The 14,274-nt window shown below is 44.2% G+C and overlaps 1 protein-coding gene across 1 annotated transcript; it reads right to left on the minus strand.

Annotated features, from left to right (window-relative positions):
- Window positions 1-4,597: 4,597 nt before the first annotated feature.
- Window positions 4,598-11,628, minus strand: HOXB9 (homeobox B9). The gene is made up of 2 exons (XM_065650810.1): window positions 10,974-11,628; window positions 4,598-7,663 (listed from the first exon to the last, which is right to left on the minus strand). The coding sequence occupies exons 1-2, from the start codon at window positions 11,479-11,481 to the stop codon at window positions 7,428-7,430; spliced, it is 744 nt and encodes a 247-aa protein (XP_065506882.1). The 5' UTR covers window positions 11,482-11,628; the 3' UTR covers window positions 4,598-7,427.
- Between the last annotated feature and the right edge of the window lie 2,646 nt (window positions 11,629-14,274).

Raw genomic sequence — 14,274 nt, forward strand, 5'->3', positions numbered from 1 at the left:
ATACCGCACTACATAAAAGCCGTTAGGATTTTACGAGTTCGTTCCTCTACTGCTATAAACCAGAGGTTTCGATTGGACCCGTCCGCATTACAGCGAGATGTCGAGGTGTCAATATTGAATTAAAATGATTATAGTTTTTCATATATAACATTGACTTTTGGTGCCTCCGCAGCCCCCTCCCCGCCTCCCTTGTTCGAGATGTGCTCGGGGATGTTGCGAACTCGTGTTTGTGGTTTTCACCTCCAGAACAGACCCGCAGAACCTCCCTGGTCAGGAGCTGCTCCTGCCCAACCTCACCCCTCCCAAAGAACTTTTTTTGGTTTTTTTCATCATACTTCTAATGAAAACGGGGGAGAGGCGGGGGATGGGGCAAGGGAAAGAGGACACACGCTTTCCATTTTATTGGCATTTGGTAACAACGGAGCAAACTTACCCCTAAGATGCCAACGCTGCAATTTTCCACCATCTAAACACACAGGGGGTAGATTTTGAAATTCATTTATCGCAGTCAGCAAATATTACCGAGATGTGTTTCAGTTAATAACGGCACCAACCCTCCCAAGCCAGGACCCCCCCAGCCCCTCGCAATGCAGGTCTATTTTCAAGTCCTTCAGCCTTCAAGAAGAATTAAGGACACTCTGTTAAAGCTCTTTTTTCCCCCCTTTGCCCTGGGTAGATTTCTGCTGCTTCCCATCTCATCCGTCTGCGCGGTCTGGACACCAGAAAGGTGAATTAAAGGCGATTTCACTCGTGCCTGCCTTGAACTGAGGGACAATTTTCAATCTCCACGACACGGAATAGATGAAAAAGTTGAAATGTTTCGGTTCGTCTTGTCAGGGCTTTGGTTCAAAAAAAAAAACCAAAACAAAACCAACCAAACAACGCGCACACACACAAACTTACATTAAAATTAGCAGTGGGAATGGGCAGGGAATTAAGAGAGGCAGAAAGAAATAGAGAGAAAAAGAAAGAAGGAAGGAAAGAAATATAGTAACGGAATAAAACTTTAAAGCCATCCTTAGAGAAATAATTTAAGTAAGTACGTTTCCTTTATTTTGTGTAGGGATAATTTCAGTCGAATCTAAGAGCCTTTTCAAGTAATTATTGTTGTTGGAGTACTTGCAGTGGTATAATTAAGGCTTCCCCCCCCTAAAACACAAGTTAACATTTTACTTTTCTCAACACTTTTATTGTCGATTGAGCAGATTTTGGTTTCCTCTTTGAACATAAAGCCCCAGAAATGTTGCACAGAAGTAAATAGAGCTTTGCAGTCTGGTGTGGGGATGCTCGATGCTGGAATTTTCCAGAAAGTAAAAAAATAAAATAAGCGACTAAAGTGTTTGTAGGAAAGAACCTTTTATGTGTATTTAGAGGCGTACTCCCATCTATTGAAGTTTGTAAAGTAAGAAATAGCAGGAATTCCCGTTTATACGTGGACCCCAGGAAGGTGGGAGTGAAGTTGTTCCTGGAAGTGAACATTTTTATCAAGTGCAGGAGAATTTTATGGTCATGATGTGATGGTAACTCACCAAGGCACCAGAAATCAATGGCTGATCTTAAATCATTCATCTACTGTACCCAGATCCCTGATGAAAGGAAAATGTTTCTATTATAAGAAAAAACAAGTAGGGATGTGTGTGTGTCTGTGAGAGAGAAGATAATTTATAAACACCCAATGAGGGAAGATTTATTAGGAATTCACAAGGAAAAAAAAAAAATTAAAAAAACAAACAAGCCCTTTTCCAGGTAAACCTTCACTTTTCACTACCCTGCATTTTACTGAATGTATAAGGGCAGGATTTTTCTTTATTTTTATCATCTAGTTCTGCTTACATGTGTATTTCATTTTATAGCATTTAAACAGGACCGAGACTCTTCAGCTTCTGCTTTTCGGGGACCAGGCGCGTGTTCGGATCTAACTTGGGAGAAACATTTATTCCGAAAAGACCTCTTTATAGCAATTCGAAAGGAAACGTGTAGAGAAATTATTGTCACCCTTCCTTTCCGTGTTATTTGGAGCTGAAGGACGGTGAAGTCTGAATATTTTTGTCTTGTAATTTTGACGAAACAAAGGCCAAAATAAAAGCGAACTAAAGGAATTAAAAATTTACATTTTCGCTGCTACTGCATGAGAGGATTATTTATGTGTATCACAAAACGTGGCAAGTTAATAACATTTTTAAATTAATTTTCTGTTTTGCAACATTTAAAAATGTTTCCAAACATATTAAGTGAAGACCTTGGGTGAAGAGCAGAAGCGTTACCAAAAACAGAGCAAAGACACGAAAAATGACCCGTTCAACTTCTAAGAAGCATATACCGATTTTTTTTTTTTTTTTTCCCCGACGAAGGCTATGAATGTAAAATATTCAAATCAAAGAGCCCAGCAAGCTCAGATCGTCCTGAGGGCCAAGGTAAAGAGCCGGGGAAAACTGTCGTGATTCTGTGCGCCCCGAAATCTCGGGACAGCTCTTTCCCAGTCCTGCAAATGCAAATCTGCGCTTTGCAGATGATTAAACCGTTCTCCCACCTCTGGCCCAACTAGCAGAAGACAAAACCCGATTTTTTAAAAAATCCCCTTTGAATGAACATTTTCAATAGATGTGTGTCCCACCTCTCACCGCATCCCAGCTCAGAGCCTCCAGATTAACTCCCCCATTTGTTTTTTTAGCCTCACATAATTTACCCTCGGAAAAACAATAACAAAAAAGAAGATATACCGTATAAAATGGACAAACCACCTCTAATGAACCCTGCACTTTATGCCCGGATCGTTCCCGCCCGGCTCCGCGTGTCACGCGGGTCCCGCGCCCGCGCGCGCAGCCGCGCGTCTCCGGTGGAGCAAGGGCGCCACCTCGCGGCAACGGGCGGCGCTGCAGCCGCGGCCGGGGGCGCGCGGGGTGGGGGTGGCCAGGAAAATGGGGGGACGTGGGGTCCCGTTCGAACCCAGGGAAACAAACCCGGCCAAAATGAGAGAGGAAAAAAAAGAGAGAGAAAAAGGCAAATCGCGTTTTTCCTCCTGGCCCCGCAGCGCTCTGGTTTTCCGCGCAGAAGTGGCTCTACCCGGCAATAAAAGAGGCAAAATAGGTTTGCTTTTGAAAACCGCTATTGTTTCAAATTCCGAGACTAAACAATTGGCCATTCTGCTCTAGAGGGGGAAGGCCAGAGCTGTAAACCCATAAAGAGCTTCCCAAGCCCAGACGTCTCGCCAGAACCTCGAGTGTGTGAGCGCGGGGGGGGCCGGTGGGTGTTGTTGTTGTTGCGCGCAGGGTTCGGCATTCGGCAGCCTGGAATTGCTTGAAAGGAACAAGAAGGGGGAAAGAAAAAAAAAAAGAAGAAGAAGAAGAAGAAGAAGAAAAAAAAAGAACAAAGGGAATCATCCAGAGCGCTGGATTTTCACGGCATCTGCAAGAGAAGAATAAATTAGCCGAAGTCCCTCCCCACCTTTTCTCTCCCTCTCTCCCCCCACCCCATTTTTAAATACCTCCTCCCTTATGAGAGGGAGAAAAAAAAAAAAAGAAAAAAAAGAAAAAAAAAAACTTTGTGTGTGACTGAAGCAGAAATAAGAGCATTTACACGTTGGATTTCCCCACATTCCCAAGTCCTTATAGTAATTTAGGAGTTCCTGAAAGTTTTCTTGCACTGTTTGCTTTACAGCCGTTTAGTTCCTTAACCTTCAGAAATTTATACCCTATAAAGTTTTATAGCGGTCATATTCTTTTATTGCAGCACACTGCACTGAATTTTCCTTTTTTTTTATGACAAGTTACTTCCCTTTCTCTCTCTTCCCTCTGTAAGCTCCAAATATCTTTCTTCTTTTGTTTTCTTTTCAGAGCTGCCCCAAAGAAAGGATTTTTTTAAGAAGTGAAATATTGCCCTTTAGAGCCCCCATTATGTTAAAAATTAGTGGAAAGAGATTCTTGGTTATATTTCTCAGTACCTGCTTCCTGCAGGGCTGAGCAGGTCTTGGGGTTTGTTTGGTTTTTTTACATATAGAGCTAGAAACACTTTCCAAGCGCTTGTATTTCTTCATGAGCAATAAAATGTCAAACGAATTTCGAGACAGAGCCCTTGGAAAAAGGAACTGCGTGTCAAATCCGAGGTGATGCCAAGCGGGGAAAGCGGGTGGGGTTTCCAACTGTTTGGTTTGCGTTTCTAATTTTTCTTTAGCAAAGTTTTCCTTGGGCGGTAGGAGAATAAACCGAAGTAAGTCAAATAAAGCCGGTCTGCTCTGCGCCTTCACTTCTGGTCCCCTAAGGCTGATGCGGGGACGCAAAGATAAAACCCTCAAAACCAAAACCCAAACAAATAAACAAGCAAAAAAAAAAAATCTACCCGTAAATGTAATCAGAGATTAACTATTTGCAGTTTAAAAAAATAAAATAATTAAAAAACAAATTGGAAACGCAGCAAGTTTGCATGGGACCAGGTAACCACTTGCTACACCCGAGAGGAATCATTTCCCTTTGTCTCTGGACAAAATTGATTTTTATAATACACTTAACAAGCCACTAAAGAACGCAGGAAAACACAACGAAAATATTTTTGAAATTTCAGATGAAGCAGTATAACACAATGACATATAGCTGCTGTTGTTCTAAAATCGATTTTTATTCTGGAGTATTAAACATCTCTGGAAAATACATCCGGGCTGATGCTACAGAAGACAGTTTTTCCAACATTTTTTAAAGTAAGCATATTTCCTAATAAAACGAACTAACATTTTAAATTCTATTTAAAAAGAACCTTATATTGTCGTCTTAAAAATATCCGCTCTTTACCACAACTCTAAGGAAAGTGGAAAATGTTTCTAAATCCTAGCGGCCGATGGGCTGCAAACATCAAATAAGTCACGAATACGCTTCTGAAAAATATAGTAATGAGGATTTAGACAAGTCCAGGCTCAGTTCGAGATATGAGGAATACATCAGTTCAGCATGGAGCAGATTTGAGATTCATTCATCCTTGAAAAGACTCAAACACAACTGAAAAACTTGACTGCCCAGCTTAAACACAGCTAAATCAGCTTTTTCGACCCTCTATCATTTTAAAAAATAAATCGGGATTTAGGGAAATGATCCTGCTGCCACCAGCTTTGCTTTTTTTTTTTTTTTTTTTTCCCCGCAGCTCAGAATGTCTTGGAAACAGCTTTTCTTAACTGAGTTTCGAGGAAGGAGATTGGGGGCTTTGACACAGGGTGAAGTTTGGTTACATTTAACTCCCTCCGGCAACAGAACAGTTAAATTTTGAAGCCCCCCAAGGAGCTACTTCATGATGGAAAGTTTTACATGAGAAAGTCTAGGCATTAAAAAAAACCAACCCAACAACTAAACCCCACCATACCACTGTCCGAGAAATGATCTTAAAGTCTTCAAGTCTGGTTTCTGGTCGAGTGGAAGGTTTCAATTTTTAATTTTTTTTTTTTTTACCCCTTTCAAGAGGAATTGAAGCGGTGGAAATTTCAATGCACCGAGGCGCAGCTACTTGATCCTTATCTCTGGATCACGGGAGGAAAAAAAACACAAGAATAGTTTCCAAACCCGCAAATCTGCCTATCGCTTCTCCCCAGAGTAATCTCTGTTCAGCAGATAGAAGGGGTCTCACAAAACCTGACGCTGAGGATACACAATCCTGAAATCATATTTGCTCTGGTTCATCCGATATACAGCAGAAATAAATTAATTTTCTCTATTTCCCCCCCACGCTATTAAAACAAGCCACCTTACACTCGCCTTGTTCCTAGAAAGCCTCCTGGCAGCTAAATATACATATTTGCACACGAAGCAAACGAGAGAGGTTTATTTCGATATTTTCCATCCACTACCAACTGCAGAACTCTTCGCATACTTAAAAATCCACAGTAGAAACAGAAAACGAGCTTCCACATTCACAGAAACACAACCACAAACACGGTTTACAATACCCACTATAGAATCAACTGGTACTAAACCCCCCGGGCCCCCCAACCCCCCCTTCCCAACCCAAAGTTAAGTCTTACAGAGATAAAGGGAAACCGGTCCCGCCCGGGTGGATCTGTCAGATGAGGAATCAGTTCCAGCCGCATGACAGGAGCCCAGCGAGCTCTACATTTGTTTTTTTAAACGCTTCTTCGGGATGAGGATGAGGATGGGGGGGTCAGCGCGGAGTCGCCGCAGCCCCCGGTGCCACCCGCTCCTTCCCGGGCCCGAAGGGAGGGAGGGCGATGGGAAACATGCTGTTTCAGGCAGAAAAAAAACCTAAAAACCAACCCCACCCCAACAAAAACCACCGACAGTCAAGTATTAAAAGCATCTCAGCAAACAGGAGCGGGAAGAAATCCACACAGGCTGGGCTTGGCACTTTATCTCTGCAACGGCTTTAGGAAAAGTCAATCCACAATAAATTATAAATATGCTAGCACTAAGAACACAACCTCCCCCTCCCTTACAGCTCTACTAAGGTAGTTTTTTAACTAGAAAATCCCTTTCTTCCTCTCCTCTAAAAGTTAGGAATAAGTTGGCAGGGGTTCTTCCGCCCCTTTTTCTCCTAAATAATTTACAATGCGGCTCTGAGAGTGCCCCCCACACACTCTCTCGCCTCCCTCCCCGTCTTTTCTCCTCTTCCAAGTGACCCAATATAAAACTACCAGATGAGGAGGTTTGCCTGTAAATACCCTACTAAACTGGCAGGTCAAAGTCACATATTTGCCATGGCGCGATTCAAATAAAAATCCCGCATAACAAAACAGACTAAAAAAATTAATTATTAAAAAAAAAAAAAGAGAACAAAAAGAAAAAAAGAGCAACCCAGCGCGGCTGGGGGTTGGGTTGTCATTAACCGACTACCCCGGTATAAAGTTGGCGAATTGAAAATGATTTGTTGGGTCCAATTAAACGCAAGTCTCACGAATGTGTCTGTCTTGCGGTAGTTTAATTAAATTGTCTGGTTCCTTGGCCACCCCAACGTGTGAGTGTGAGTGGTGAATGTTATAGGGAATCATTGTCCTTACGTGGATAAAGAGTGAGGTTTGGGGGGGATTGGGCCAGGGTGTTTGTGGCCACTTTTGTTTGCCGTCCTGCTTTCCAGGGAGAAAGCGCAAGCAGAGAAACTGCTGCTCAGACCGGAGCCTCTGTCTGTGTTACACTGTAGGGAAAAGAAAAGAGAAAGGACAAAAAAATAGAGAAAGAAAACTAGAGAATAGAAATCAAACCCAGCATGTGTCCCCAAAAAGGAGCTGCACTTTGGGCTAGGCTGCCTCCTATGTGGCCATACTAAGAAGCTAAAAAAGAATATTAAGCAACATCTCGCATGCAAACGTGGAGATGGGGAATGGGGAGGTTGTTCCCCTCGTGTTTGGGCAATTGGGCAGCACTACAATGGGGGTGCGCGGCCGCGGAGCCTGGGAGCTGGGGGCGGGAAGGGGGGGGATTTGCTGCTTTTCTGGCTTTTCATTCTTTGCCCTGTTCCTTGTTCATTTTCTTCATTTTCATCCTTCGGTTCTGAAACCAGATTTTGACTTGTCTCTCACTCAGGTTGAGAAGTCTGGCCACTTCGTGTCTACGGTCCCTCGTCAGGTACATATTGAATAAAAACTCCTTCTCTAGTTCCAGGGTCTGGTATTTGGTGTAAGGGCATCGTTTTTTCCGGGAGGAGCGGGCGTGCAGCCAGCTGGCAGCTGGGTTGGCTGAAAGAGAAGCAGCGAGATCAATACGATGCAGCTTGAGTGTTTCTCAGAAGGTTTTAATCATGCCATCAAATATTAAGATTATACATACGCATATGCACGCCCGGCTGAAAAATGCTCCCGCCCCAGGAGTCGGCAGAGGCCGCACGAAAATCACACGGGAGCGGCAGGTTGTGCGGGGGGGATTGGCCGATCCCAAAATACCACCGCACCCCGTCCCTCCCGCGGGGGGGGACCTGGACCCGCGGGTCTGTGTCTGTGCACACGCGTGTTTCCTGCACACGCGTGTCTGTGCACACCCGTGTCTCTTGCACACGCGTGTGTTTGGGTGCACACGTGCCACTGGCAGAGCTCCCCCCACTTTTCCGCGGGTCCATCCCTGCCAGGTAAACACCCACACGCATTTATAGATTTGCATAACTCCCATCTGCACGTTACACACTCCATATACAAAGAAACCAATGTAATTTTCTTTTCTTCTTTTTTTTTTTTTTCTTTCTTTCCAGACGTGTTTTCCCACGTGTCTACAGATTTACTCCTATAGACACATGGCGCAGGAAAAGAGCAGAGAGAGGAGGTCTGGAGAAACCTTTCATAAATCCTGCCTATTTTTTTTGCTATGTGGCAAGAACCGGTCTCCATCTAATAAACATCCTCTGAGGGCTGGGTGGACTCTGCTGCCGGAGGTCTGGACAGTGTCACCCAGACACACGGACATTTGCAGAGCTGCAAATGCATCCAAAAATAAATAAGAGGCTGCCTGTCACCCTCGCGTGTGGGAGAAGTTACGTGGGAATCTTTTGCAAAAAGGACATTTCAGGAATCGGCCTGTTCAGGGCGGGGGTGGGGGAGAAAACAACATTTTGGGAGCAGAAACCACCTCCACAGACACGATAGTGGTGAAAGTCGCACCCAAAGGTGAAGTGGGTTTAGGGTAAATAATAGAGCATTTACTAATCACATGCAAATATTAGCTGACCGTTGGGTAACTGAGAGGCGGAAAAGAGTAGAATGAAGGGTTATAGAAAGACCGCGTATTTCTATTTTATTTCCTTTGCCTCCTCTGAAATTATGACTGAAGCCATAAACCTTTACTTCAATTAAATGGACCATTATAAATATATACATACACACACGCGTTTGCCACCAGAACGTTTCCTCTATGTAAAATGAAATATATTGAATATATTTTTTAAAATAATCCGGTTAATCTTCCCCTGTAAGTACTGCCTCTTACAAATTTGCACGGCTATTTCCTTAATGTAATTGACTTGATCTAATATGCAGAATTAAATATTAAAGAGGAAGAAAGCTGTTAATAATTGATACTGTTAATCCTGCTACCCATCCTTTAATGGCAATGGAGGGCTGTGCTTCAGAACAGATTTTTATTCGGTTTGGTTTTATTTTTTTGTCATATCTTGGATCGTTAAAATATCAGATATTTTAAACGCGGATATTGCTTTATCTGTTCACTATACACAAATCCCTAAACAAGAAAGTGAATGGGAAGAGGTTCTGGCACATGTTTTCTTTAAAATCCAGCAAATAAATTAACAGATCTCTGTGCCATGCACAGGGCAGAAACTCATTATTGCGAAATACTTTCAAAAATTGAAAGAGTCAGGGAAATTGGTGGGAGTACTTCCTGCAAAACAGCTCCGTCTTCCAGCCCTGGCAGCTTCTCAACATTAGCCCAAATTAAACTATTATTTAAACCAAAATATGCGTCGTAACCACATGCCATAGAAACCACACAGCATCCTCTTAGTGCGGGTCCCTGCACTTACTTATAACTTAATAACATTTTCTTGGACAAGATTTTTATATATTCAATTTCAGGAACATTGAGCACAGAACCTGGATATTTATTCCTCTCAAATCATTCACCTCACGGTTGCAGTTTGTTCTGGATCTCTGCCCAGTACAATAGAACAGGACTTTCTTTTTGTGTGTGTGTGAGTGTGCCTGTGTGCAAGTTAAATGATAGGGGGGAAAAAAAAAGTCACCATAACATCCCGCTCAAGGACGGGAGGAAGTCATGAGAGGCGAGAATATACTGTATTTTTAATCGTATGATTGCAATGGCGATCTCTGTTGCTGTTCCACGTTGAGCGGGGCGGGGGTGTGGAATTAGAAGTTAATTCAAGGGGAAAAAGAACGAGTGTGTCAGGCGTCCAGCACAGAGCCGGGGAGTTCCAGCCTCTGCTGGGAGAAAACTTCGCCTTCCACTGCAAAATATTGACCGAGAGGGTGAAGCCAAGTTTCCCTCTCTGCCTCCTGCCCGAGTCACCTTTCAGATGGAGACCAGGTACCAACCGGCTCGGCACGAGGGGAAGATGCCGATTATTTCTTACTCCAACGCCATTGCATTATTATTAGCATAATTAATAATAATAATAATAATAATGATATTATTAATAGCATTATTGATAGTGTTATTAAATATTTTCAAGGTGAATTATTTTATTTTCTATATTTCAGGGGAAAAAAAAAAAAAACACCACAAAAAAAACCAACAAGCCAGCTGGCCGAAAAAACACATGGTGAAGTTTAACTGTTTCCCCAATCCGGCTACATTGCAAATAAAAGCTAATTAAGTTGGAAGCACGTCCCCGCCCCCCCCCCGCCTTTTATTTTATTTTAATTTTTTTCGAGGAAGGAGCGCGGCTTTGAAATATTCATACTCTGAACCGTTGCATTTAATAAACAAATAATTTTTAAAAGCCAAACCAAGCAAATAAATACGAGGAAAATTAAAAGGCAGCAGCAGGTTCCAGCGGAGCGGAGCTGCCGGGGGAACGAGCCGCCCCGGGCTGCGGGCACCGGGCGGCGGGCACGGCGAATCCCCCGCTGCTCTCTCCTTCCCCACGTCAACATTTCCCCCGTAATTTCTCCTCTTTCTCCCCTTCTCCTTCTCCCCCACCGCCGCCTTCCGCTCCTCTTTCCCGTCCTTTCTTCCCTGCCTCCCCCGGCCCCTCCGCCCGCACCCGCGCACATCTACTCCCGCTTACTCCAGTGTCTCTGCTGCCGGAGCCAGCGCTCTGGAGGAGAGAGGGTGACTCGCTCCAGCTTTTGTCCGCTCTGAAGTCTGTTTAAGCTCAGAGACCACGCTCGTTTTTATTTTTATTTTTATTTACCGGCAGAGACAATGCCACCCCTCTCCCGTCCCCACCTCTCCCCTTAGGTTGGCATCAGCAAGCGGAGACTTTTCTTTAAGCCCTGATTTTAAACTTTACGCAGCATTGTCCCCTTTTATTGCACCTCCTCCAGCTTTTATACTGTTTACTTCCTCACTTTTATAACTTACTTTGATCTGTCCTGTCTTTGTCTTCGCTTCCTTCACAAACTTTATTGTCCTCGAAGCTGGGCCTTTGATTGGAAACGATCCCTTCCCTTGCAGCAGAAGTTTCTAAATTGTACTCCTGTGTTCCCTGTTTATGGACATCCCCGGGACGGCCCAGCAGCGGCTCTGCCTTCACAGAGCCCTGCCCGGGGACGTTCTCTGCTCTGGGTACCGGATCCAGCCAGCTCCGGAGGTACCTGCTCTCAGATGGGACGCTTTGATGTTGAATATATGGATGGTAGACGGCAGGAAGGGTACCAGAAGAATGTGGATTCAAAGGAGTCCAGGAGGCGCTGAAAACTGGAGGTTTTGGCTGAAAACTACAGGAGGGGAATTCTAGATGCTCATTGTGCCCAGCTTGCCTGGAACTTGTATATTGCCCAGATGAAAATTTAGCTGAAGGCGAGTCTTCACTTTCATGACTTATAATAGAGTCGACATAATAATTGCTAAGAGTCCCAGAAATGGACATTCTCAGACATCATACAAAGCACGGTTCAATGAAGGGAAAAAAATATATAGGACAGATCTAGATTTGTACTCTACCCCCTTCTCCAACTTCCCAGCCAACAAAGTACAGTTGGGCTGCTGTGTTGTGAGCTCCCAGCAAAATGATTGGTCAAACTTTTTTCGTGTGCCTGATAAAGCGTCAGTCTCGGCGTAAATCAATCGCAGCCGAGGGGGCTGCGCTGCGCTGTCATCCGCCCTTGCATTCCATATCAAGGATGGATTGTTTTATGTTTATGCAATGTTGCAAAACGTCAGGAGTTTCGAAAAGCCACCAAAAGGACGGAGCTGGGGCTGATATCCCTTCCTAGATTTGCTCCTCAAATATTTGGGGGGGAGTCCGGAGGGAGGGAGTACTTTTTTTTTTTTTTTTTTTTTTTAAGAAAGAAGCTGGTGTGCTCGCTTTGCCTTTAATAACCGTCATGGGGAACAGAGATAAAAGCTGTTCTTTGCCACTCAGGCTCCAGAGTACGATAGCAAAAACCCCAGAAAATAAGTACAAATCAACCCACCCCCGCCCCCCCGGGATTTCATACACATACAATGTGCACGTGCATGACAGGCATATATACATAAATGCACACGTATATGCATTTTTGTAAAGAAAATGATGGTTCCAGGTAGTGAGAGTGGTGGGGAGGGTGTTATCAATAATTAACCAACTGGGATAGGAAAATGGATTGTTAACATGGTAAAATAAAATGGGTAAATATGAAATTTAAGGTGTCACTGGCATGGATGTGGCATTGCAACTTTGACCAGCAAGCTGGCTAGCCACCACCCCTGTGTACATCCAAAGCCTGTCTTAGCCTTTATGCTTATATATATATAAATCCCTTAAAATATGTCTGAATATGAACGTATGTTCACGTGTTTTGCGGCACAATCTCAGGGTTGCTTCGCTTGGGCTAAAATAGTGTCCCACATCGCTGAAATCAGAAGCCTTCATTTAACTTTACAAGGCTAGTAAAATACAGTGAGCCACTGATCCGGCTTTGTTACAGAACGCCTTAAACTTGTGATGGTTAAATAGTTTAATAAAACTTACATTAGCTTTCTTTGATTTTTATAGCCTTGAATTTATTGCCTGTGGAAAAGAAAAAGGGCAAAAAAGGAATCCCAAGCGTTTTCAGTTACCGTGCCCCCCCCCGCCTCACATGTATGTGCCCACGGTGCGTGTGCGTGTCAAACAACAGCCCCCCCCCGCGATTGCATTTTCCGTGTGTTTTCGAAAACCCGAGGGTTTCGAGTTCTTTCCCTCGTACCGAAGCGATGATGGACACGGAGTAGAGCCCGGAGCGGCTCCCGGCCCGAATGATGCGGGGTAACGGGGTCAGTTTTACCAAGTTATGATGATAAATCCCTTTTATTGCAAGATAGTCCGATGGCGTCGTAAATGTTGGTTAAGGAAAAGGTGCGCTCTGTGATTGCGGCAAAAGTGTTTCTCTGGACTTCAGCTGTAACAGTCTGGATCAATTTGCCTCCTTTAATCTATCGCCCCTCCGCCCTTCTCCCTCTCACCCCAACACTGAAGGATATTTAAAGTGAAGGGCAAAGAGATTTCTAGGAAAGATAAATCATCGCGAATCCTTCCTGAAGTATATAGGGATGGAAGTCTATATTAACAGGCTAATAATAACACTGACGGGTGCTAATAGCCGCCCGAAATGAAGGAAAAATATATTTTCCATTTCTCTCTGTATCTATGAGCGTGTGCGCGCGTATGTGTCCATATGTCCGTGCCTACACAACACAGATGTTGGAAATTGTTATCAGAGGTATTTTACTGGTGCTGGAAGAATATGAAGGCGCTTAAAAGCCTCCAGCCAAAGCCTCAGATTTTTCCTTATTGCTATAAGCGGTGCTTTTCCGTCAGCATCTGCCCCGCAGCCTGATGGACATGTCCAGGACCACAGCTCCTCTAAATGAGGCGCTATTAGGAAGCTGTCCATTTTCATTGAAAAAAAGCGAGAGGGTCGGGATGATGGGCGAGGAGAGCCGGAGCTTAATGCCGGAGGTCAGATTTATCTTGAATTTTCGCGTCTATCAGGGTAGCGAAAGCCCCCCAGCCAGCTCCAAATCCTGCCCGTGTTGGACGCGCAGCCCCAGTCCCAGGCTGCAGCCAAGGTGAGCTCTCAGGAGCCCTCGCCAGCCCCTGGGCTCAGATCTTGCAAAGGCAGCGGGTAAATGTCACCAGGTGAGTCCTCTCCTGTCATCTGCAAAATCCGCTTTCCAGGGGGGTTCAGCCAAAGTGACTTCGCTTCACCGCTTTCGCGTTTAAACAGGAGAAGGCAGAGAACCCCCGTCCCAGGGAGCAGCATCGCTGCTCTCTCCAGTGCCGCTCACACGAACGAGGGGGATTCCTGCTTTTTCCAAGTTTCCACATTTCTATCTCCTTCTCCTTCTCTCTCCTCTTCTTTCAACTTCCTTAAGAGCTGCGGAGGTTTTGAAATGTAAAGACCCTGTGTCATCAGGCATGAAATAAGAGCTGGTTGCTCACATTGTCATATTTCTCGGCTTTATTGCCTTTCAGAAATTATTTTTTAAAATCAGACTATTTCACAAGAGATTCGGAAGGACTCTGCAAATGTTATGAGAGCCTGGAAAAGGAAAGGGCTGATTTAAGTGTGTCGTGGAGATTAAACTCGCTTGGCACATGGAAATGTGTTTATACAACTGATGGATAAACAGCCGTGTTGGTATCAGAGTGTTGAGTAAGTATAGATGAAATTATTGAATGTTAATTGAAGCAAAACAC

The sequence above is a fragment of the Caloenas nicobarica genome, chromosome 24 (assembly GCF_036013445.1).
Source record: "Caloenas nicobarica isolate bCalNic1 chromosome 24, bCalNic1.hap1, whole genome shotgun sequence".
NCBI classification, from domain to species: domain Eukaryota; kingdom Metazoa; phylum Chordata; class Aves; order Columbiformes; family Columbidae; genus Caloenas; species Caloenas nicobarica.

Bases quoted from the DNA above. Each gene is read 5' to 3' on its own strand.
- HOXB9 (XM_065650810.1), bottom strand. From the start codon at position 11,481: ATGTCCATTTCTGGGACTCTTAGCAATTATTATGTCGACTCTATTATA. The intron at 7,664-10,973 runs GTAAGTTATAAA...CTTCTCTTTCAG, and splicing joins CAAAGACAGGACAGATCAAA to CCAACCCAGCTGCCAGCTGG.